The 25,242-nt window shown below is 41.8% G+C and overlaps 1 protein-coding gene across 1 annotated transcript in view; it reads left to right on the top strand.

The window, feature by feature from the left end:
• The window catches only part of LOC126455615 (uncharacterized), a 49,690-nt gene extending 45,226 nt beyond the window's left edge, over window positions 1–4,464 (top strand). Inside the window, exon 3 of the mRNA XM_050091378.1 lies at window positions 3,743–4,464. Coding sequence (XP_049947335.1) covers window positions 3,743–4,138 — 396 coding nt within the window. The 3' untranslated portion in view covers window positions 4,139–4,464. The remainder of the gene's footprint in view (window positions 1–3,742) is intronic.
• The last annotated feature ends 20,778 nt before the right edge of the window (window positions 4,465–25,242 follow it).

Genomic DNA, 25,242 nt, shown 5'->3' with positions numbered 1-25,242 from the left:
TGGCCCACATTGACCACACCTTCTCCACCTACGTGATTGCTGCCAACCTCAATATCCACAGCTGTGATCCTGCCGACCTCCAGCGGTGGCATCAGTTTCTCACCACTCTGCAGGGAGACCTGGTTCCCCTGCCTCAGCACACCCGAGCCGAATCCAACACCACTCCTGATGTGGTCCTTGCCTCTCAAAACCTCCTTGGGTGCATCACCGCAGAAGTCCTTGAACTCACTGGCAGTGACCAAGCTCTTGTTCTCCTCACTATCTCTAATGGTCGCCATCCCTGCAACGCCCCTCGCCCTGACGTCCCTCCTAAACTTGTCCATGATTACTCCCATGCCAACTGGTATGCCTACTGGGACTCCATACACAGGTTGATGGCCACGCCCTTACCCTCCAATCTCCTGATGACATCTCTCGCACTGCTGCCTTCCTGCACCAGACCTTGTCTGACGCCGTCGCCACCCATATCCCCACCAAAGCCATCCACCCTCACCGCTCCGCCTTGTCTCCACAGGCCGTCCTTCTCCTTCGAGAGTCCCGCCGCCTCTACTGCTCTTTTCTCCGCACTCGTGACCGGGATACACTTACCCGCCACCGGCAATTACAATGACACATCCGCAACCTGCTTACTGCGAAGAAACGCCATGCCTGGCGCCAGACATGTACACAACTCAACACCACACTCCCCATAAACTCTTCCAAGTATTGGTCTGCTTCCCACCGCCTTACTGGGAACCGCCCCACCCCCAGTACCCTATCCTCCTTAATGACCGTCCCTTTCCTCAGTAAGGCCAACCACTTTGCGTCTCACCTCTCCAATGTTTTTTCCATCCCAGATGATCCCCATTTTGATTGTTCCCTCTTCCCTGACGTCATGGACCGTACAAATACCTCTGTTCCTCCCTTTGCTCCTAGCTTCCAGTACTTGGGCCCCACACCACCATCTGAACTGAACACTCCCATCACTACACAGGACATCAGCCTCACAGTCCGCACTAAACGCAAGACTGCTCCCGGTCACGACTGCGTTACCTACCGCCACCTCAAACACTGCCCTCCCTCCTTCCTTTCAATCCTTGCCACCCTCTACAATGTCATGCTTGCCACTGGCTTCTATCCTGGCCTGTGGAAAACCTCCCATATCCTGATGTTCTCCAAACCCAACAAGCCTCCATCTGATGCCTCTTCCTATCGTCCTATCTGTCTCACATCAGTGTTCAGCAAGCTCTTGGAATCCATCCTTTCCCGGCGCATCCATCACCACCTCCGCCAAAACCACCTCCTTCCAAACACCCAATGTGGCCTTCGACCTTCCTTCTCTGCTGATGACCAACTCCTCCGCCTCACTCATCTCCTCTCCTTCCAGCTTAACTCCCGTCGCTCCGCCAGTTTTGTCTCCCTTGACCTCGAAAAGGCCTACGACCGTGTCTGGCATCCCTGTCTCCTGTTTAAACTCCAAACCTACGCCCTTCCTATCAACTACATCCGTCTGGTGGCCTCCTTCCTCTCCCACCGCCCCTCCTATGTTACCATCCATAATACCAATTCCCACACCTTCTACCCCTCTGCTGGTGTGCCCCAGAGCTCTGTCCTCTCCCCTCTCTTCTACCTCCTGTACACGGCAGATATGCCCCAACCCCCTCCCCCTCCAGTACACCTCTTGCAATATGCTGATGACACCGCCTTCCTCGCCGTCGCTCCTACCTCCAACGGTCCCAACGCCTTCTCCAGAATCACCTTGACCTTTTTGCTGCATGGTGTAACCACTGGCTCCTGAAACTCAACCCTTCCAAAACCCAGGCAATCATCGTAGGTCGTACCACTCGCTCCTTCTGGCTCCTGGATTTCTCCCTTACTGTCTGCGCCTGTCCTGTCTGCCTCACCCCCACCCTCACCTACCTTGGCCTTACCATTGACCGTCACCTCACCTGGATCCCTCATCTCCGCTCCATCCAATCCAAAGCCCACAACCGCCTCTGATCCTCAAACTCCTCTCTGGCTGGACATAAGGTTGCACCGCTCTACCATCCTCCACACCTACAAATCGTTAATCCGTCCCATCCTCTGTTATGCCAGTCCTGTCTGGATATCTGCCCCCCCAAATTCTATAAGTCCATCCAGATCCTTGAGCTTCATGCACTCCGCCTCGCCTTCTGTATACGCATCCCGTCCCCCACGTGGATTCTCTATGATCTCATTCCTTTCCCCCATCTGCTCCTATTCCTCAAACATACCCGCATCCTCTACACCTCCCACTGTCTCGAACCTCCTCACCCCCTGGTTGCTCCTCTCCTCTCCCATCCCCGACCCCTGCCATGTCTTCACCGTTGTGTCCCCCCTACCCTCCATCTCTACACCCTACATCTCCTTTCCCAAGGTGGCTTCCATCAACTCCCCCTCACGGATGATGCCCTCTCTCCCTCCATTTATCCCTCCTATCAACTCAGATCCTCACTCCCCCTCCTTTCCTCTGTCCTTTCCCTGGGCTCCCTCTTCCCCCCTTCCGTCCTGTTTTCTCCCCACTAAACCTCTCCCTACCTCCCTTCTCCCCCCCCCTGAGTCCTTTTGTATTCCCCTCCTCTGCCTACCCCACTCCCTGTCGCGTCTGCCCAGCGCCCCCCACCCCTCTTATGGGTCCTCATCCTCCATCAGCTCCTTTCCCAGCTCCCCCCTTTTTTTCCCAACATCTGTCCAGTTTCCCCCCACCTGCTCTCGGCTGTGGTCTGTCACATTTGCCAACTTTTTAGTGCAGTGTTCCAGTGACTGTTCAGCGTTGTTCGTCTTTCTCGTGTTGCGAACAGAAACCATGCTGGGTGTGAATTTTATGTCTTTTGCGAACAGAAACCAGACTGTCGCCGTGTTTTTTTAAATGTCTGTCTATTGTTTTACCTGTCTGCTTTGTATGAATTTTCTTAGCGTCATCATCCCTCTGTTCTGTGTTTTAAGTTCCACGATTTCTTTTCGACATGTTACTCTTTAAGTCTCCGATTTTATCGCCTGTTTTTATTATTTATTCTCTTCATTTTTCTAACAAAGTCTGTAGACTGAAGAGCGGCATACTAAGCTGCTGCCAGCCCGCCCCCTTGGGGGGGGGGGGGGGAATTGAAATTCAATAAAGGAAAAAAAAACCAACGGTGTGTGCCGGTGTCATTACCTCTCTTTCCTGTACCAGTCGCGTGTGGTTTGCGGGAAGAACGACTGCCGAAAAGCCTCCATGCGCTCTCGAATCTCTATGATTTTATATTCGTGATCTCTTCGGGAGGTATAAGTAGGGGGAAGCAATATATTCGATACCTCATACAGAAACGCACCCTCTCGATACCTGGACAGCAAGGTACACCGCGATGCAGAGCGCCCCTCTTGCCAGGTCTGCCACTTGAGTTTGCTAAACATCTCCGTAACGCTATCACGCTTACCAAATAACCCTGTGACGAAAGGCGCCGCTCTTCTTTGGATCTTCTCTATCTCCTCTCTCAAGCCGACCTGGTACGGATCCCACACTGATGAGCAATACTCCAGTGTAACTACTCCCTCTTTCACTTGTTTGCCTATAAACTGGCTACGAGCTGCTCAGTGATCTTCCACGGCTCTTCATTTGAAATCAGCTATCACTGTTTGATATTAATAATTTACAGTAGCTGAAGTTGAAACGTAGTTCGAAAACTTCTAAACTCTGTACTTGTGAAAGTCGACGTACTCCGTAGAAATTTACCTAATAGCTGACTGTTTGGTGGCATTACAGTGTTCATCAGTAACCAGCCCGGCCTCAGACCTGCTGTACTTCCTGTACTCGAGCGCCAGCGAAGACGTCCACCGGCACCACATGGAGGACCTGCTGCGCGAGTACCACAGCACGCTGGTGGGCCTGCTGCGGCGTCTGGGACTGGAACAGCAGGCAGAGGCCTACACCTTCGAGGAGCTCAAGAAGGACATGGACCACTGCTTAGTAATCGCCGTTTTCTTGAGTTCCTTGAGTGGAATGGTCCTCACTTCCGAGAAACACGGTGCAGAGTATGCAAAAGCATTCAAAGATCAAGAGAACTTAGATAACGCTGTCTATAAGTCATTTAGAAATCCGTATACATTGTCCTACTTGAAATACCTTGCACCACTTTTCGTTAACAAAGGAATTTTATGATCATATTAAAAACTCTTGGTCTCTTTTTAAATGCATAGGATCTAACGGTCGACATCTCTGAAAGAGATGACATAAGAAATAATCGTCGAATCATCGTCACTTACAAGAGGAAGCTTCATTAGCGACCAGCACAATTCGCTAACATATCTGAATGACGTAATTACAGTACGTCACCGCTAGTAAACTTTGCTAAGATGTGTGTGTATCCGATTTACATTCTCTCGAAGTATATATGTGACAGAGCGTTTCCTATAGTTCATACTTAACAAGTGACTGCCAATTTTCGTAGGATAAACTGAAACTAGTTTATATCTGCACTGCTTCACGACGACCTTGATCTTTTCTACTTACAATAAAACTAAAACAAGTAAAAGATGGTTAATAGAAATAATTTATTTGGATTGTATTCATAGCATGCATCTTCACTGCTTCCTGAAGATATTCATGTATTCTACTTACAACACAATTAACACTAATAAACGTGTACTAATAGAAATATTTAGTGCGGATTCTACTTACACAAATGTAACGAAAGCTTGATCCTTTTGTTATCCCATTTTTAAACAAATGTCAATAGAGGTGAGCGTTTCGACCGAAACACTTACATGGATACACAGTGTATGTGAGGTCAACTGACAAACCTCAGAGGTTACTGAGACCAGTCTGCCGAGTGGTACGACGTACGGAAGGTTTGGGCTCCGTTAGTAAACAGTTTCCTTTCGCGAGAGACTGAAAGAAACCATCGGCACAATATTTCTTGCACATATCATTGTGGCTATCTTAGAGTATGATCTAGTAATAATTAGTATCCATGAAACTGTCCAACTTTAGGTGGCATCGACACATTACACCTTCTATATTTGGATGACACTTGATGTACGGTACACGTTTTTGTATATTGCTCCAGTTTTCGATGTGATTTTCGCATCACAGTTCTACCTCGTACAAAAGATAAAAGGCCGAATCTCCCCTTTTACATGCATGGGGAGAGCCTTATTCACAAATATACATAGTGGAAATTATTAAAAATTTGATACAGCGGATAAATTATAAATGAATCACAAATGTTGTTCGAGTATTTGTAATAGTCGATGGTTCGGTACTAAACGGTTTGTCATGACCATGCATGTAATTTTCTGAACAGCTATTTTCTGTAATCACTTCTTCAGGGCAACAGAACAGAAAATTCAATATGTTCCCTAGAGTATTGCAATGGTAGCATGCGAATGTCCACTGGGGATTCTTGCATTATTGCATTCTTGCATTCTTTTTGGCCAGTTTAGTAATCTGCCACTCTGTGAAGGACTTCCCAGGGGAGGGAACACAAGTAATATGTGAATAGTTTGTGATTGGTAGTAATATTAATGTATCGTATCCCCAAACACAATACTTACACTATCATCAAATTCCTTCACAACGTGAGTCTGGCGTTGGTAGGCTTCTACCAGGGATGTTCAATAAGCGATGCAACACACTTTTTTCTGCAAGAAAATTGTTCTTATTCAGGATTCCAATACACCATTCATTACCCACTGTTTTGGTTACAAAACCCTATTCTTAAATACAATCTCTTTCAATGCGACAGCCTTACTACACCCTACTGGGGGTAGCGGGGGGGGGGGGGGGGGGGGCACCATTCCCGGGTGATACCACTACTGTTCGACGTCAGAGTCGACATTTTGCTACCTCAATAAGCTCCCCATTATCCACCTACTGCTTCCTGTGGAGTGTATCCCGCATCGGGCCAAAGAGATCCAAGACGAAAGGTGCGAGATCTGGGCTGCAGCCACACGACTTTCAGCACCCCAACTGTTGGACGAATGTGTCAGAACTACCAGCAGAGACGTCCAGTTGAGCAGCGAGGTGATTGACTGTAATCGGTCAATCATGTCATCTTAGAGTATCCTGAATTGCAACACTGAAGGAGTCAGTCGCCGCTGGCACACAGAAGATCAGACACAACTGCGCGAATTTTAATTCACCAGCAGCCGTGTAACTGAGCTGTTATTTTATTTAATTTTGACTACCACTTTCAGCATTCCGCTATGCCATCATAAGGCACCATATGCATCGCTAAAAAACAAGCGATATTGTCTTACAGTGCCATATATTTCTGGACGTCGTGAATTCAACACCGCATCTCAAGTACTTCATTCGGAGACCTGATTGGAATTAAGTATCAAGTACCTGGAAGAGACCTGGTGTGATATATATATATATATATATATATATATATATATATATATATATATATATATATATATATATATATATATATATATATATATAGGGTGGTAAGAAAATCTGTGAAATGCTTGTAGGGATGTTACAGGGCAGATTGTACTGAGACATAAATGTTAAGAAAGAAATTCGATACGTTGTTCCGTTTCCAAGTTATTTAGCATTGAAGTTAGCCAATCGGGGCGTCGTGCTCTCACATTCAAGCGGCCTGCCAGGGGCGGTATTGCCGAACAAGTGCTTTGACTCGTTAGCTGAAACTTGAATTTACGCGCGCGACACTATGTATATACACTCCTGGAAATAGAAAAAAGAACACATTGACAACGGTGTGTCAGACCCACCATACTTGCTCCGGACACTGCGAGAGGGCTGTACAAGCAATGATCACACGCACGGCACAGCGGACACACCAGGAACCGCGGTGTTGGCCGTCGAATAGCGCTAGCTGCGCAGCATTTGTGCACCGCCACCGTCAGTGTCAGCCAGTTTGCCGTGGCATACGGAGCTCCATCGCAGTCTTTAACACTGGTAGCATGCCGCGACAGCGTGGACGTGAACCGTATGTGCAGTTGACAGACTTTGAGCGAGGGCGTATAGTGGGCATGCGGGAGGCCGGGTGGACGTACCGCCGAATTGCTCAACACGTGGGGCGTGAGGTCTCCACAGTACATCGATGTTGTCGCCAGTGGTCGGCGGAAGGTGCACGTGCCCGTCGACCTGGGACCGGACCGCAGCGACGCACGGATGCACGCCAAGACCGTAGGATCCTACGCAGTGCCGTAGGGGACCGCACCGCCACGTCCCAGCAAATTAGGGACACTGTTGCTCCTGGGGTATCGGCGAGGACCATTCGCAACCGTCTCCATGAAGCTGGGCTACGGTCCCGCACACCGTTAGGCCGTCTTCCGCTCACGCCCCAACATCGTGCAGCCCGCCTCCACTGGTGTCGCGACAGGCGTGAATGGAGGGACGAATGGAGACGTGTCGTCTTCAGCGATGAGAGTCGCTTCTGCCTTGGTGCCAATGATGGTCGTATGCGTGTTTGGCGCCGTGCAGGTGAGCGCCACAATCAGGACTGCATACGGCCGAGGCACACAGGGCCAACACCCAGTATCATGGTGTGGGGAGCGATCTCCTACACTGGCCGTACACCACTGGTGATCGTCGAGGGGACACTGAATAGTGCACGGTACATCCAAACCGTCATCGAACCCATCGTTCTACCATTCCTAGACCGGCAAGGGAACTTGCTGTTCCAACAGGACAATGCACGTCCGCATGTATCCCGTGCCACCCAACGTGCTCTAGAAGGTGTAAGTCAACTACCCTGGCCAGCAAGATCTCCGGATCTGTCCCCCATTGAGCATGTTTGGGACTGGATGAAGCGTCGTCTCACGCGGTCTGCACGTCCAGCAAGAACGCTGGTCCAACTGAGGCGCCAGGTGGAAATGGCATGGCAAGCCGTTCCACAGGACTACATCCAGCATCTCTACGATCGTCTCCATGGGAGAATAGCAACCTGCATTGCTGCGAAAGGTGGATATACACTGTACTAGTGCCGACATTGTGCATGCTCTGTTGCCTGTGTCTATGTGCCTGTGGTTCTGTCACTGTGATCATGTGATGTATCTGACCCCAGGAATGTGTCAATAAAGTTTCCCCTTCCTGGGACAATGAATTCACGGTGTTCTTATTTCAATTTCCAGGAGTGTATATAGTAACACAGAGATACCATATTCTGAACTCCAAATCACATTTACAGAGGCAGATTTTGCTTTGCTCCTACAAGTAATGTACTGGTTATGAACTCCAGAGTACAACTGAAATCATACCCACTACGTTCATTTTGTAGCATCAGCAGCCTATGAGATAAAAATTGGTAGATATAGTGTGTGGGAATGGAGATGATAGCAATGCTAGTGCAGAGGCTCGTGGCCGAAAATTAAGGAAATATGAAACGGGTAACCTGAAATAACAAGAAACTTTTAAGAGTTCAAAAAGAAGAATCCATCAACGTTTGAGTGAGAAAAGGGAAAAGAATACAACAGAAGACAAATGGGTACATCTGAAAGACAAAAAAAAGTGAAGGCAGAGGAGGATCAAATAGGAAAAAGACGTTTCGTATTAGAACTTCTCCTATAAAACAAAAGATATTGAATTTAACTGACAAAAGTAGAAAATATAAAAATTTAGTAAGTGACCTAAGCGAAAGAATACAAATGTCTGAAATAAAAGATTGACAGAAACTGGCTGACAAGAATGGCTAAAGGTTAAACACAAGGCTGTAGAGGCATGTATGTTTAGGTGAAAGATAGATGACACCTATAGGAGAATTAAAGAAATCTTTAGAGAAAAGAGAAGCACCTGTATAAAATAATACCTTAGGTAGCAAGCCAATACTAAACAAAGAAGATGAAGTTGAGAGATTGAACCGCTGTACAGAAGTAACGAACTTGAAGACAATGCTATAGAAAGAGAAAAGGAAGTAGTTGAATGTGAGGTGGGAAGAATTTGATTTACCACTGAAAACCCCAAGAATAAACCACGCTCCGGGAATTGATATTGTTATGATCTGTTACAAAACTACATTGACACATGCTACACGCCCAAGTGTAAACATATTCTTCCTGACTGTCAGGAGGTGGATCTCATATGTACATGTATACCGTGTTCTGCATGTCAGAAGTTCTCTGTGATCCCTACAGACGACTGTTTCTTCTAATTGTTATGTCATTCAGTCTGAGTTCAGTGGTAGTGCATGGCTTCAGTCAGCATGGATCCAAAGGATTATCCACAAGCCTCTGCACTGCCATAACTAACATCTTCATTCCCACACAGTATATCTTCCTAATCTCATCTCACTCTACTACTGGTGCTACAAAATAAATTCAATGGTTATTGGTATGATTTCGCTAATAGCCCACTTCTACTCTTGACACCATCATTGTTGGTATGCATACCATCTCTTCAGCAAAAGTGCATGTGGTAACAGTAATTATTGCCATGACAGGTGGAGGTCAAAAAGAGAGAAATCTCAAAGTTTCTACACTTCAATTCAAGAAATAAAACATCAGAACATTAGTAGGTGCTGTCATGTCATGTCGAAAGTTCCAAGACGCCTTTCGTGAATGAGGCTGCTGTACACAGATAAGTTCCAATGCTAGAAAACTGTAGCCAAATACAGGAAGATCTGCAGAGGATCGACTCTTGGTGCAAGAACAGGAAATTGACCCTGACTGCAAACAAATGCGATAACACGAACAGAAAAATTTGAGAACAATCACTGGAAGCAGTTACTTCCATAAATACCTGATGGTGTGCGTACAGAGCAATTTGAAATGGAACTCTCAAGTAAAATTCCTTGCCGAAATAGTAACACCGGTTCCCGTCAGATCACTAAAGTTAAGCACTGTCGGGCTGGGCTAGCACTTGGATGGGTGACCATCTGGTCTTCCGAGCGCTGTTGGCAAGTAGGGTGTTGTCAGCTCTTTTAAGGCAAACTGAGGAGCTACTTGATTGATAAGTAAAGGCTCCGGTCTCGTAAACTGACGTATGGCTGGGAGAGCGTTGTCCTGCCCACATGCCCCTCCACATCCATATCCACTCTGTGAGCTGAGGATGACGCGGCGGCCGGTCGGTACCGTTGAGCCTTCCAAGGCCTGTTCGGATGGAGTTTAGAGGAATAAAATTAATCGCAAGGAAGCCGATGCCGGCCTGATATTCACTGGAAGAATCCACAGGAAAGGCAATCTACCAACAAAGAAAGTAGCTTACAAATTCAAAGGCCAATACGTGAATGTTGCTCGTCAGTCTGGGGTATGTATCAGATAGGGTTGATAGAGCAAATGGAAAAAGAAGGGCAACACCTTTAATTTCAGGATCACTTAGTAAGTGCGAAAACACCACGGAGATGCTCAGCAAACTCCAGTGGCAAACACTGCAAGGGAGGTGCTTTGCATCATGGTATGGTCCACTGCTAAGGTTCCGAGAGTGTATATTCATAGAAGAGTCAACCAACATATAAGTTGCACCTACGTACACGTCTCAAAAAAACATGAAGATAAAATCAGAGAGATATGAGCCCCACACAGAGGCAGACCAGTGATTGTTCTTCCTGCAAACCATATATGATTGGTACACGAAAAATGGGAAGTGATACTGGTACACAAAGTGTCCATAGTCACACAGCGTAAGGCTGTTTGCGGCGTGTAGATAAAGATGTAGAAATATCATACAGATAGGTAAAACGCTAACAGAGTCATCTCATATTAGTTCAGATAACAACATTTCTAACTGCATACATCAAACTATGTCCCTCCCCCCCCCCCCCCCCCCCACCTACATACCACCTTAACCAAACTACAGTTACGCTCCTAAATTCAACAGCTGAATGACCCCAAAACTACTGATTAACTCCTTTTATGGTTCATGACATGGCTCATAATATGGATCATAATAAATAAAATCTAAGATAACAAAATCTGCAAAATATGTGTGAAATTAATAATTATTGTAACACTGTCATTTGTTTACATCAGCAATAGATTATTTTGGATCATAGTGTTACCTATAATATTTCTTTATCCACCACATCATAGACGCTATATTTACTATCAGTGTTATACATAATCTAATCTTTCAGGATTGATTATCTGTAAAACGCTATCCATGTTAAACACCTGATGAGTCACATGATCTCACGCCTTGCTAAGCTCCTTTTATCCTCACGTAAGATAAAAGTGTAAAACAATCGTTAACATCCTGAAACTCAGTCAAATTTTAATTCTTCATTATACAGAAATATAAATATGTAATACTCTCTAAAGCATATCAAGATTATTAATAGTAGGTATATGTATATACAGCAAAGATGGACCAGGAAGCACATATCAAAATCATTAACAGTAAGTACATATATATAACAAACCTGGACCAAGAAGCACACAGCAAGAACATCAAAACATCAAATCATAGATAACTATTCGGTACATAACTAAGTAAATCAAGCAGCTAAGGGAAAAAGACATCATTATTACACCATTAACTTCAAGTCACGATAATACTTATCATAAAAACACTAAGACAATACTTATCATAAAAACATTATCAGCTCACTCACATGTGTGATCACCAATGGACAACTAAATATACATTGACAGTCTGACAGTCCGCCGCTGGCGGTCGTGCGATAGCGTCCTCACTTCCCACGCCCAGGTTCCCGGGTTCGATTCCCGGCCGGGTCAGGGATTTTCTCTGCCTCGTGATGACTGGGTGTTGTGTGATGTCCTTAGGTTAGTTAGGTTTAAGTAGTTCTAAGTTCCAGGGGACTGATGACCATAGATGTTAAGTCCCATAGTGCTCAGAGCCATTTGAACCATTTGACAGTCTGACATTTTGATCTTCCTTTTTTATTAAAAAATCACAACATGAAATCCAACATGAATGTCAACAAACGGTAAAACATAGTCCACTTAACTATTGACAATAATCGCAAAACGTCATCATTACTCATTATGTCATAACATACATATTTACATATCTTTACATTGTCTTTCATTTATAAAATCATCATGTACGGCACTTGCCTTACTTCAAACGGGAGGTGGTTTTGCTATTTATTAATACTCATCTTCAAGTGCTCCTCATATTATGGTCTCCATAATCTACATACTCGCTGGTGGTGGAGAACTTTCAAGTCATGCAAAAGTTCATATAATCTCATAATGCGACCTCAACCGAAATGAAAAAAATTAAATGATCATGTGATACTGATGGCCAGGAGGCTCCATCCAGGAAAGCTCGATCGCTAAGTTGTGAGTTGTATTTCAAGGGACACCATACTGGGTGACTTGCGTGCTGGTGATGATGAGATGATGATGAAGACAACACAACACCCCGTCCACTAGCGGAAAAATCTACACAGTAGGCAAACACATAACCACTCATCTAATCAGGCGGATCCTCAACTGAAAAATCATACATCATTAGCCTCTTTTCATTCAAGGTGGGTAAAAATCAAATTTCCATTACAGTCGAAATGGGACAACATGTCGCTTCATCAAGAGAGACTACCCATTCCCTATCTTGTTTCCCTAAAGCTACTGTTATACCTACGACCCGCCACAAATTCCTCTCTAGTGACCTTCGTCTCACAGTAGCACTTACAATCTACGTCCTCAATTATTTGGTATATGTATTCCAAACTCTGTTTTCTTCTACAGTTTTACTTTCTACAGTTCCCTCTAGTACCATGTAAGTCATACCCTGATGTTTTAACAGATCTACCATCATCTTGTCCCTTCTCCTTGTCTGTGTTTTCGACATATAGTAACTTTGACGTTTGGGAGATTACCCACGTGAACCGTTTCACATGTCAAGACATGACAGTGAGCAGAGCGCCTGGAGCAACCGCGAAAACGCTGTGCCAAGATACAAAGACACATTTGATTACGAACACTTCCTCATTGTGCGAAGGTTCAATGTTTTCCGAGCTTTCACTAACAAAATTCATCCTATCACGTGACCTGTTCAGTCTATGTACGCGTTACCAGCAAATTGACCCCCTGAACACAAGCTAGAATTCATGTGTCAATACCTAGAAAATGAACCATCAGTCAGAATGTGATCAGTTATAAGAGACTGTCAATCAAAAGAGGGCTTACCAGGAATTATTAACCAAAGCAGGATAGAATCAAACACAGTATAATCATGTTGAACAACTTTGAGCAATCGGAATTCTCAAGTCCAGTACAGTATTTCGAGGACATGATACGGTGGAACCAATACCTGTATCATCTGCTCAGTCCACCCGAGTTAATTAGAATTTGCCTCACGAAAGTACCTACCATTTTCAGACAAAAATGAATTTTTGAGTCTATTGCAAGAGTTGGAATGAAACAACGACCATGCTCTAACAGGAAAATCAGATAATCATAAGTTTGGTAATTATGATTGCTCATATTCACTACATGACGATAGCAATAAGCGTAGATCATATAATAAATTCCATGGTAAAAAGAATAAAAAAACACGATCAAAGACATCATCCTTAAGATACACAAGTCTGGTACCAAGACAACTAAACAGACAGGAGCAGTTTCAGAAGCCACGATTCGAATTCTTTTTCCGGAAATAAACATCGTTTTGAAAACAGTCATAAATATAACAAAAATAAAGATCGTGGACATTCATGTACTCAGCAATGTAGTCGGTCAGGTCAAAACGACACCTGGCATAACATTGAAATTCTGGCAACAACAAATATCAGAATATCAGGCAGGAGAACAAGTCTATATGACAGAACCCTGATACGTCGTTACGACGACGGCAGGTAGAAATAGTCGAACTTAGATCACTGGCACCTAATGACAGACAGCGACAGGGCAATAGGAATAAACAATGACTCTAACTCCTTGCAGCTGAAGGGAAATGACAGCGAGCAGATGACTCTGCTGCCGTAACTATTAACGTTATGCAGTTCAAAGAAATTAGGGACATTCTGCTCAAGGAAAACGAATTTGAACCAAAACAAATTGTACCCCCTGTAATCAATATTTGCATTATTAATAGTAATTTTTCCGCAGTTTTGGACTCAGGTAGCACAGTATGTATTATCAGCGAGTCAGCATATAATAAATTTACAAAAACAATACTTTGCCCGACACTACGATTTAGGAAAATTAAAAATACAAGGTTCCATTTCGGGAAAACTGTTGATGTTAAACATGAGACCTTTCTTGAATTTACTTCTCCAGGACACAGTTTTGCTGTGAAATTCCTCGTTGTGCCATTGCTCTCTACTCAAATAATTTTAGGTGTAAATTTCTTTAATCATTACAAAGCAGTAATGAACTTTAATGATGCAGAAATTAATCTAACAATTTTGGAACAACATGCAGCTTTAAAATTTGAAGATTTGTTAATTTCACAAGAAAAAGAGACCAACCGCCAATGTTTCCTATACAATGGTTCTTTACCGAGCTCAACCAATTCTATTGACAGTAGAACAGCTCATCATTGTACAAACAACGACAGTTATGATCAGGTTATCAATTTAATCACATTAATCCAGCAAATGATAGAAGAAGCTGAGAACTGTGATGAACAAAACGAGAAAGAACATAGCGAAATTTTACAAGAAAATGCAGTAGGTTTACACAATCAAAGGATTTCAATACCAGTTTCAGCTCAGAGAGCACAACAAATTCTGTGTAAGACCTTATATAATACCGATTCATTACCGATAGATGATGAAGGCTGACAAACAGTCGATGTTAGAAAACGGTGTTATTTAGCCACCTGTCAGCTCCTATAACAACCCATTGCATGTCGTTGAAAAAAGAGATGGTTCAATAATGTTGGCCTCGGACTCGCATCAGATCAGTACTATCATTCTTCTGGAAACAAACAGACAACAGACACTTAACGAATTGCTGCAAAAATTTCTATGGCATACCACAACGGAAGGGTATCTGTTGAGAGGCCAGACAAACGTGTTGTTCCTGAAGAGGGGCAGCAGCCTTTTCAGTAGTTCCGGCGGAACAGTCTGGATGACTGACTGATCTGGCCATGTAACACTAACCAAGACGGCCTTCCTTTGCTGGTACTGCGAACGGCTGAAAGCAAGGGGAAACTACAGCCGTAATTTTTCCCGAGGGTATGCAGCTTTACTGTATGGTTAAATGATGATGGCATCCTCTTGGGTAAAATATTCCAGAGGTAAAATAGTCCCCCATTCGGATCTACGGGCGGGGACTACTCAAGAGAACGTCGTTATAAGGAGAAAGAAAACTGGCGTTCTACGGATCGGAGCGTGGAATGTCAGATCCCTTAATCGGGCAGGTAGGTTAGAAAATTTAAAAAGGGAAATGGATAGGTGAAAGTTAGATATAGTGGGAATTAGCGAAGTTCGGTAGCAGGAGGAAGAAGACTTTTGGTAAGGTGCATACAGAGTTATAAATACAAAATCAAATAGGGGTAATGCACGAGCAGGTTTAATAATGAATTAAAAATAGGAGTGCGGGTAAGTTACTGCAAACAGCGTAGTGAAAGCATTCTTGTGGCCAAGATAGATACGAACCCCACACCTACTACAGTAGTACAAGTTTATACGCCATACTGCAGATGACGAAGAAATTGAAGAAATGTATGAGGAGACAAAAGAAATTATTCAGATAGTGAAGGGAGACAAAAATTTAATAGTCATGCGTGACTGGAACTCGATAGTAGGAAAAGCAATAGAAGGAAACGTAGTAGGTGAATATGGATTGGGGTTAAGAAATGAAAGAGGAAGCCGCCTGGTAGACTTTTGCACAGAGCATAACTTAGTCATAACTAACACTTGGTTCAAGAATAATAAAAGAAGGTTGTATACATGGAAGAAGCCTGGAGATACTGACAGGTTTCAGATAGATTACATAATGGTAAGACATAGATTTAGGAACCAGATTTTAAACTGTAAGACATTTCCAGGGGCATATGTGGACTCTGACCAAAATCTATTGGTTACGAATTGTAGATTAAAACTGAAGAAACTGAAAAAAGGTGGGAATTTAAGGAGATGGGACCTGGATAAACTGAAAGAACCAGAGGTTGTACATAGTTTCAGGGAGAGCATAAGGGAACAATTGACAGGAATAGGGGAAAGAAATACAGTAGAAGAAGAATGGGTAGCTTTAAGGGATGAAGTAGTGAAGGCAGCAGAGGATCAAGTAGGTAAAAAGATGAGGGCTAGTAGAAATCCTTGGGTGACAGAAGAAATATTGAATTTAACTGATCAAAGGAGAAAACATAAAAATGCAGTAAATGAAGCAGGGAAAAAGGAATACAAATGTCTCAAAAATGAGATTGGCAGGAAGTGCAAAATGGCTAAAAAAGCGTGGCTAGAGGACAAATGTAACGATGTAGAGGCTTATTTCACTAGGGGTAAGATAGATACTGCCAATAGGAAAATTAAGAGACCTTTGGAGAAAAGAGAACCACTTGTATGAACATCAAGAGCTCAGATGGAAACCCAGTTTTAAGCAAAGAAGGGAAAGCAGAAAGGTGGAGGGAGTATATAGAGGGTCTATACAAGGGCGATGTACTTGAGGGCAACATTATGGAAATGGAAGAGATACGACACTGCGTGAAGAGTTTGACAGAGCACTGAAAGACCTAAGTCGAAACAAGGCCACAGGAGTAGACAACATTCCATTAGAACAACTGACGAAACTCTACTATCTGGTGAGCAAGATGTATGAGACACGCGAAATGCCCTCAGGCTTCAAAAAGAATATAATAATTCCAATCCCGAAGAAAGTAGGGGTTGACAGATGTGAAAATTACCGAACTATCAGTTTAATAAGTCGTGGCTGCAAAATAGTAACGCGAATTCCTTACAGACGGATGGAAAAACTGGTAGAAGCCGACCTAGGGGAAGATCAGTTTGGATTCCGTAGAAATATTGGAACACGTGAGGCAATACTGACCCTACGACTTATCTTAGAAAATAGATTAAGAAAAGGCAGACCTACGTTTCTAGCATTTGTAGACTTAGAGAAACCTTTTTACAATGTTGATTGGAATACTCTCTTTCAAATTTTGAAGGTGGCTGGGGTAAAGTACAGGGAGCGAAAGGCTATTTACAATTTGTACAGAAACCAGGTGGCAGTTATAAGAGTCGAAGGACATGAAAGGGAAGCAGTGGTTGGGGAGGGAGTGAGACAGGGTTGTTATTCAATCTGTATATTGAGCAAGCAGTAAAGGAAACAAAAAAGGAATTCGGAGTAGCTATTAAAATTCATGGAGAAGAAATAAAAGTTTTAAGGTTCGCCGATGACATTGTAATTCTGTCAGAGACAGCGAAGGACTTGGAAGAGCAGTTGAACGGAATGGACAGTGTCTTGAAAGGAGGATATAAGATGAACATCAACAAAAGCAAAATGAGGATAATGGAATACAGTTGAATTAACTCGGGTGATGTTGAGGGAATTAGATTAGGGAATGAGACACTTAAGGTAGTAAAGGAGTTTTGCTATTTGGGGAACAAAGTAACTGATGATGGTCGAAGAGAGGATATAAAATGTAGACTGGCAATGGCAAGCAAAGCGTTTCTGAAGAAGAGAAATTTGTTAACTTCGAGTACAGATTTATGTGTCAGTAAGTCGTTTCTGAGAGTATTTGTTTGGAGTGAAGCCATGTATGGAAGTGAAACATGGACGATAAATAGTTGGGACAAGAAGAGAATAGTAGTTTTCGAAATGTGGTGCTACAGAAGAATGCTGAACATTAGCTGGGTAGATCGCATAAATAATGAGGAGGTATTGAATAGAATTGGGGAGAAGAGGAACTTGTGGCACAGCTTGACTAAAAGAAGGAGTCAGTTGGTAGGACATGTTCTGAGGCATCAAGGGATCACCAATTTAGTATTGGAGGGCAGCGTGGAGGGTAAAAATCATAGAGGGAGACCAAGAGATGAATACACTAAGCAGATTTTGAAGGGTGTAGGCTGCAGTAAGTACTGGGAGATGAAGCAGCTTGCACAGGATAGAGTAGCATGGAGAACTGCATCAAACCAGTCTCAGGACTGAAGACCATAACAACAACAACAACAAGTACTGTCACAGCCTTTGTACGCTTTGGAACTTGTTACCAGTTCTGTAATTTGCCTTTTGGTTCAAACATTTCATTAACAGCATTTATTCGTGGATTGAACACTATTCCTCCAGACAACTAAGAAGACATCATCATCTACGTCGATGATATTGCGATAGCAGAACCAACTTGGAAAATTTGTTGCACATTTTTAAAGATTCAGGTTTGACAGTAAACTTAGAAAAATCACATTTTTGTAAGAAGAGTGTAAAATTTTTAGGCCATATCATTTCACTAGAAGGTTTTGCCACTGGACCGAAATAATAGAAGCAATCAGAGAAATCCTACCAGCTTAGACTAAATGGCAAATCAGAAGCTTTTTAGGAGTAATAAATTTTTACCATAGATTTTTTTAAATTGAAAAATTTGACTCCACCAACATTATGTTCTCTAACAGGCAGAAACACTATTTGGCACTGAACCGATAAATCACAATTAGATTTCGATATGCTGAAAGGGAGACTGCTCACAGCACCTATTTTAGCTCATCCTGGTCTCTCAAAAGGATTTCTACTCTTCAGACTCTTTCAAATCTAGGACTTCTAGTTCATATATCCCAAAAGCGCACTGAGAATGCAGTCTTTGTCCAAAAGATTATTGAATTTGCCAGTAGAGTGTTAAGAAAATCAGAAAAGAATTACCCAGTCACCAACTTAGAAGTCTTGTCTGGGTGTTTGCGAATTTCAGTTACTAAATGGCTCTGAGCACTATGGGACTTAACATCTATGGTCGTAAGTCCACTAGGACTTAGAACTACTTAAACCTAACTAACCTAAGGACATCACACAACACCCAGTCATCACGAGGCAGAGAAAATCCCTGACCCCGCCGGGAATCGAACCCGGGAACCCGGGCATGGGAAGCGAGAGCGTTACCGCACGGCCACGAGCTGCGGACTTCAGTTACTATTTAATTGGCAAGCACACAGAAGTTTATTCAGACCACAAAGCCAAAAACAGTTTAACCATGGAAGTTAAACCATGAAAGATTACGTCGATAGGAACTGACACTGCAGGAATAAAATTTCACTATCACTTATATTTCAGGAAAAAACATCATTGTCGATGCTTTATCTCATCCCGCAACTGGTTTAGCTGATAATAACAGAGATACTTTACAGACTCAAATTTTATATTATTTTGTCTACAATAAGTAGTTTTCGAAATTCTTATCTCAAATTCATTACCTGATACAACAGAAGATATCTTAAATGAGCTTCATCATGACTCAACGTCTTTGCCACTACTTTTGTTATAGAGTCGACAGCCGCTAGACAAAATCAAAGAACTAGTACACTTTCTTCACACCAGAAAATTATGGCACAAAGATATCATACAAGTAGCTGAAACAAATATTACAAATACATCTGAAAAACGCTGGAAATCTCATAACGTCAAGGCAGAAGTCAGGAAATTCCACGTAGGACAAAAAGTTTTGGTCAAACGTCATCCACTATCAAGTAAAGGTAAGTCTCTTAGTCAGAAATTCTTCCTTCTCTACAACGAACCCTACAGAATTAAAAGAAAAGCGCGCGATAATGCAATCGAAGTTGAAATACTACATATGCGGAAATCCAAAGGAATGTACCACATATCACACATAAAGCCTCTGGCCCCAAATAGTAGAGGCAATCGGAGCAATCCCAGCAGCTAATACGAAATGGAAAATCAGAGGCTTTTTAGGAGTGGTAAATTTTTACCATAGATTTTTTAAATTGAAAATTTGGACTCCGCCACGCTTTGGGACTTCTTACCAGTTCTGTAAGTTGCTATGTTGGCAATACCTGATACTGTAGATATTGACGTGTATGGAATTTTATGTAACTCATTTGGCATGAAATGAAATTTTGTGTCATACTAAGTTGGTACGTGATAAAAAAGGATATTGAGAGGATTCGATGTAATTCCATAAAGTATGTAACGTTCCAGTGCTAAACATTAGTCAAGTTCCTTGGTTTTTAGTGAGGAATAGAAGTATTATTGTAAGTGTTATTCTTAATAAGCGTGTAACGATGTAGTGTTTCTTATCTGCCAGTATTTGAAGACTAAGTGGAGACTAAGCGTTGTACTGGAAAAGTAATGAAGTTTTATCAGGTATGGGGTTCTTTGTGCACTGAAGCCATTCGTGCTATATTGTGATGATGATGTATGATGAAGTTAATGATGAGTAGTACGATGATATATGTCGATACTTGAGGTAATAACGAATAGGAACAGGTTAGGGAATCTGTTTTCTATTGACGCTTGTTGTTGGAAGAATGGTTCATTTAGAAAGTTGCGAGCTAAGAAGTGAGTAATGTTGACGTCATATGAAATGCTAGCTATGCTTGAATGATATGAAATGAGTTACACACTCTATATGAAAATTTATATTTGAGCACCTGAAAGAGTTGATTTGTGAGATAGTAAAATGTTACATGGAATACGGTTTGCCACTTAGTTCTTTTTACTTACCAGCAGTACTACATTTCTTATGAATGATATAGGATTTGAGATGGACATCATTAAAGCAAAGGCGTTTTTCGTTGCGGAGGAATTTTTTCACGAAATTCCAATCACCAACTTTCTCCTTCAAATGCGAAATTATTTTGTTGACGCCTACCTACATAGGGAGAAACGATCATTATAGGAAAATAAGGGAAATGAGAGCTCATACGGAAAGATATTGGTGTTCGTTCTTTCCGCGCGATATACGCGATTGGAATAATAGAGGATTGTTGAGGTGGTTCGATGAACCTTCTTCCAGCCACTTAGATGTGATTTGTAGAGTATCCATGTAGATACGTGCATGACAGCAGCATTTCTTGGAAATTTCCTTTAGATACTTTTGTAAACTTAAAAATAGTTTCACCACTTTGTACCAAACCTTAACCTTTCCTGTTCACCAGATCTCTTGAAAGTTCATGATGAGAAATTCTACTGAAAAAAGTTTACATTCTGAAAGATCATTCGGAGAGACTAACTCAAAACTATGAGAAATGAGAGAGGAAACCTGTCACAAAGAGAAAAGACAAAAATTCTAATAATTACTGACAGTATTTATCAGCAAACACTTTTAACTTAGTATATAGGACGTATTTAGTATAAGCAATACCGCGGTGCGCATGGATGCAGGCGAATTTCATTGACATTGACAAATACTTGACCAATTGATGTCACCTACACATGATGGATCAACAGAGACTGGATATTTATTTGCGGATTGTTTCAGGATGAGTGGAAATTTCATGTCACTAGGGCAAAGCATCGCATGTAACATGTGTGGAATAGTCGACTTACGGCAGTAACAGCAGTATCTCTGAACTTGTATACCTTTGATTCAATTTTAGAGCGGAGAATAGACGAGTGTTGGACTTGGCGTAAGGTAGCCGAAATATTAGTTAGTGCATACTGGAGGGGGAGTTTGCTCAAGAAAATTATTACGAATTAAGAATGTGATGAAAGGACATACAGATGCAGCACTTAATAAATAGATTAGTGTTTTCATTTTGACTAAGAAGGGTTCCTTTTTAGCATGAGAAGATCGTCCCAATCTTTCTCCCTGCAGTTAGTTTTACTTTGGCATATTTTAGGAGCTGCGATTTGCTCATGCTGTGCTGTTGTTGTTGATTATGCTGTAAGTTTTCAGATGAGATTCTTTACATATTTTGTTGGTTGTTTCATTTCTCATCTCACGTTTCCATGGTGCAAATTCTAAGCATTTACTTTGTAATTCAGATTTTTAATGGGCCAGTGAACGGTGTGTATTTCATAGTGTTGCTACGTAATTTCAGTGTTTCAGTTTTTTTGGTCAGTGCGTAGTTTGATTTTGATGGTGGTTTTTGAGAGTAACATTTTTGATTTCTTTTCTTGCACAGTGAACGCTGGTTAGTTTTGCCTTTATGAAAAGGTGTGCACTGAGACACACTATTCACAATATCTATTCCAGTCCAACCTGTTCATAAGAGAGAACAGTATGTTCAGTTTTGAGTAAAAAAAGCAATCAAAAACTTAGTGCTTATGGATTAACTAAAGACTGAGTCGGCGCAAATAACTTTGAACGTCTTTCACACATATATGTCGAGTGAAATATTCTATCACTCTTGCACCCTCAATATGGAGATATGGGAACTCTGCCTAAGGAAAACAATGTAGACATCCTAGACAGGATTTGTCTTTAAAATGGAAATTACGTTGCAGATCAGTCAGTTACATCTGTTCATACACATGCTTTCAACTGCAACGGCAAACGATTTCGAAAACAGATGTAAGATTGACAGTGTCATCAAAAAGTTTAGGAAACTATCCTTGTAAATTATATTAAGGTCAGAATGAATTCTCCAACCCTCATGTTTTCATTAAGTGAGATTGGGGAACTCGACTGCGCTTGACAGAATTTGTCCCTTGCAACAGCAATTTTCTTCTTAAATGCATCCCCCGAATCATAAATAATTTGTGTCTCACCTTGCAGTGCCTTACTGTGAGTGGTGTGCACTCAAGTTCACTTAAAATACGAGGTCTGCAATCCATTCTGGATGTTCTAATTTTCGTTTCTGCACTCCTTTTTCCTTCATAAACTCACCAATAGTGGATTCTAAATCCAAAATTCTTCCCAGGTACGCTTATTAACTTAACCAACTTAGGTCTACTTTGTAGTAAGATATAAAGTCTCGATACTCTACGTTACATTCCATCAAAAACTGTTGCAGCTGACAGTGGAATAACGTGTGCAGCTTCAGAAATTTTGCTGTTTGTACAAATAATTTCTTCACGGGCTCCATGCCTGCAGAGTCGGCATAAAATTCTTGTTCATTTAAGGGGCTCCGGAAAGGCTCAAAATCAAGAAAAGTTCAATTTTTACTTTTTTGCGTTTTCTGAATCTGCAGACTATTACCTTTTAATAGATATATAATTTATTCAATTCCGAAGACTACAACTATTTTTAAATTTTTTTTGAAATGTGTTCTACATGGGCGTGACCCACTGTCGCGCTGTTAAACTGCTGTCGAATGGTGTTATTATTAACGTCCGTGTTCATCAGGTACATTTTAGTGATGTGAGATAAAGTATGTGTTGTGGCTAACCTGTGATGGTTCAATATATATCGCTGGTGTGATTGTCGATTGTTTCATGTTTATTTACTCTGTCGTTATCTCGAAAATATTCGTAATTAATTCTGTTTCTTGAGTCTCTGTTTTGTTGAAGTATAATAATGAGTAAAAGTAAAGTTTTTAGAAATCCTCTGAAGGCTTTTAAGAAAAGGAGAAATGTTGGAAAGCCAAAGGTATGTGTTATTACTATAAACAATAAAGACGATAACCAAGTGAGTGAACCTAACCTCTCAAGTACACCTGCCCATAGCAGTCAAAGTGGGAAAGAAAATACTTCACAGAAGAAGCTTGGTTCAATGAATGAAAACTATGAATGTTTTATGGGCGAATCGGATGTGAATGAAATATTTGATATGTCGGTTCTCAAAGGAATTTTTTCAAACTGTGTAAGATGTATTCATTGTAGTGAAGTTGGTCTGGAACTCTCCATAATAAAGCACATAGGACTTGCTAGTGAGATACAACTGAAATGTGATAGGTGTTCATACATGACCACCTTTTGGAACAGTGTTGCAGTAACTGCAACTGAAGAAAATGGTAGCAAAATCTACGAACACAACAACGAGCGATGCTTGCTTCAGACAAGGAACGCCTTCGGGCTGCACACAGGGCTGTAAAGAGTCTAGAAATACAAGCAAGAGTAAACAGGAGGAGGAACAAGAGGAAGCTGGAGGAGGAGTTTGTAGAGGATGAAGATAATCCATCCTATGGACCTGGAATGCACTAAAAAGTTAATCCAATCTTTGTCGCTCGATTCCCAAAACTTTAATTTTCTCATACTAATTATATGTTTTCTAAGGATCTTCCAAACATATTTGTTTCAAACTTTCAGTAAATGTTACACAGTACCTTCTGCATAATTTAACACAGCCTTTTTCCAAAAAACTGTGTATTTTTGAATATATAAATAAAAAATTGCAAAAAAATGTTGTGAATTTTCATTACAATTGAAAAAAAAATCATCTTTAATAACTGAACTAAAATTTTGTAAAATCCCTGTGTTAAGTTGTAGCCCATATTCCAATAAATAATCTGTAAAAAGTTCAACTTCCAACCTCAAATACTTTGTGAGGAAAGATGTAATTTATAAGCGTTATTTTAACATTGCAAGTATAGGGCGTTCCGGAGCCCCTTAAAGAACAATAAATCCCATCTACCAATTGTTGTAATTTTTTGCTCTTTCGTCGGCAACTACAGCTTTCAATTCTTTCTGCACGTTACTGTAATGTCATTCCATAGAAAATCTGCAATCCCCATCGATTACGCAATGCATGGTAGATATTGAGAATTCTCGCTTCTCTTCTGCCGTTCCCATTCATTTTTAGAAGTCGGTGTCGCCAGACCGCTAGACTGTCTCTTTCTGTGCAAACAGCCACTGAGTCTGCGAACATCCTCTATACCGTGAAAAACAGCGAAGGTTAAACAGCAGTGACAGCGTGTTTCTACCGAATAGAAGATAGATGTGTCGAACGGAAAATGCCACACCGCAAAACTCAACGAAATGTCACACAGTGGAGCACCGAGCAAAGCCAAGGCAGGCCGAGTCAACGCACACGTGTGGTCTATACACCTGGCTCGAAGGGTTTATGAGGTGTATTTATATCTAGAATCTTACATAAAATTCGAGCTCTTAAGTAAGTAGCTTCTTAGCTCCGCAACTCCGGCGGATATATCCATTCCTTAGTAGTTGTTTCGTCCTGGGTTGCAAATTCATATAAGGTCTGTGGTTATTTCAATGGCTTAAAAAACTAACGGCAACTCTGCATAATGTTTATTGTTACTAGCCGCCAAATCGTACCACCTTCCATGAAAACTACAGTAGGAGTCTTAAAATGTTCTGTTTTAAATATATAAGTGAAACGAAATGAAATAAATGATCTTGTGTGTTTTGGATATAAATAGCATTTAAAAGAACCGCACAGCAAAAAATTTACTATTTATTTTTGGCATTTTTCTAAGACTCTGGAAATGGCACGATTTAGGCTACTAGTTTCCTAGGTTTCCTAAAATGCATCGCAGGTTGCCGGAATCGCTCTCATTCCTAACATTATACAAAATTTCACAGAATATGGAACGCAAAATAACGTTAAAAAATATTATAAATGCTACATTATTGTTATCTAAAGCTGGAAAATATATA

This window comes from Schistocerca serialis, chromosome 2, assembly GCF_023864345.2.
Source record: "Schistocerca serialis cubense isolate TAMUIC-IGC-003099 chromosome 2, iqSchSeri2.2, whole genome shotgun sequence".
Taxonomy (NCBI): domain Eukaryota; kingdom Metazoa; phylum Arthropoda; class Insecta; order Orthoptera; family Acrididae; genus Schistocerca; species Schistocerca serialis.
This window is presented reverse-complemented; position numbering and strand designations above follow the sequence as displayed.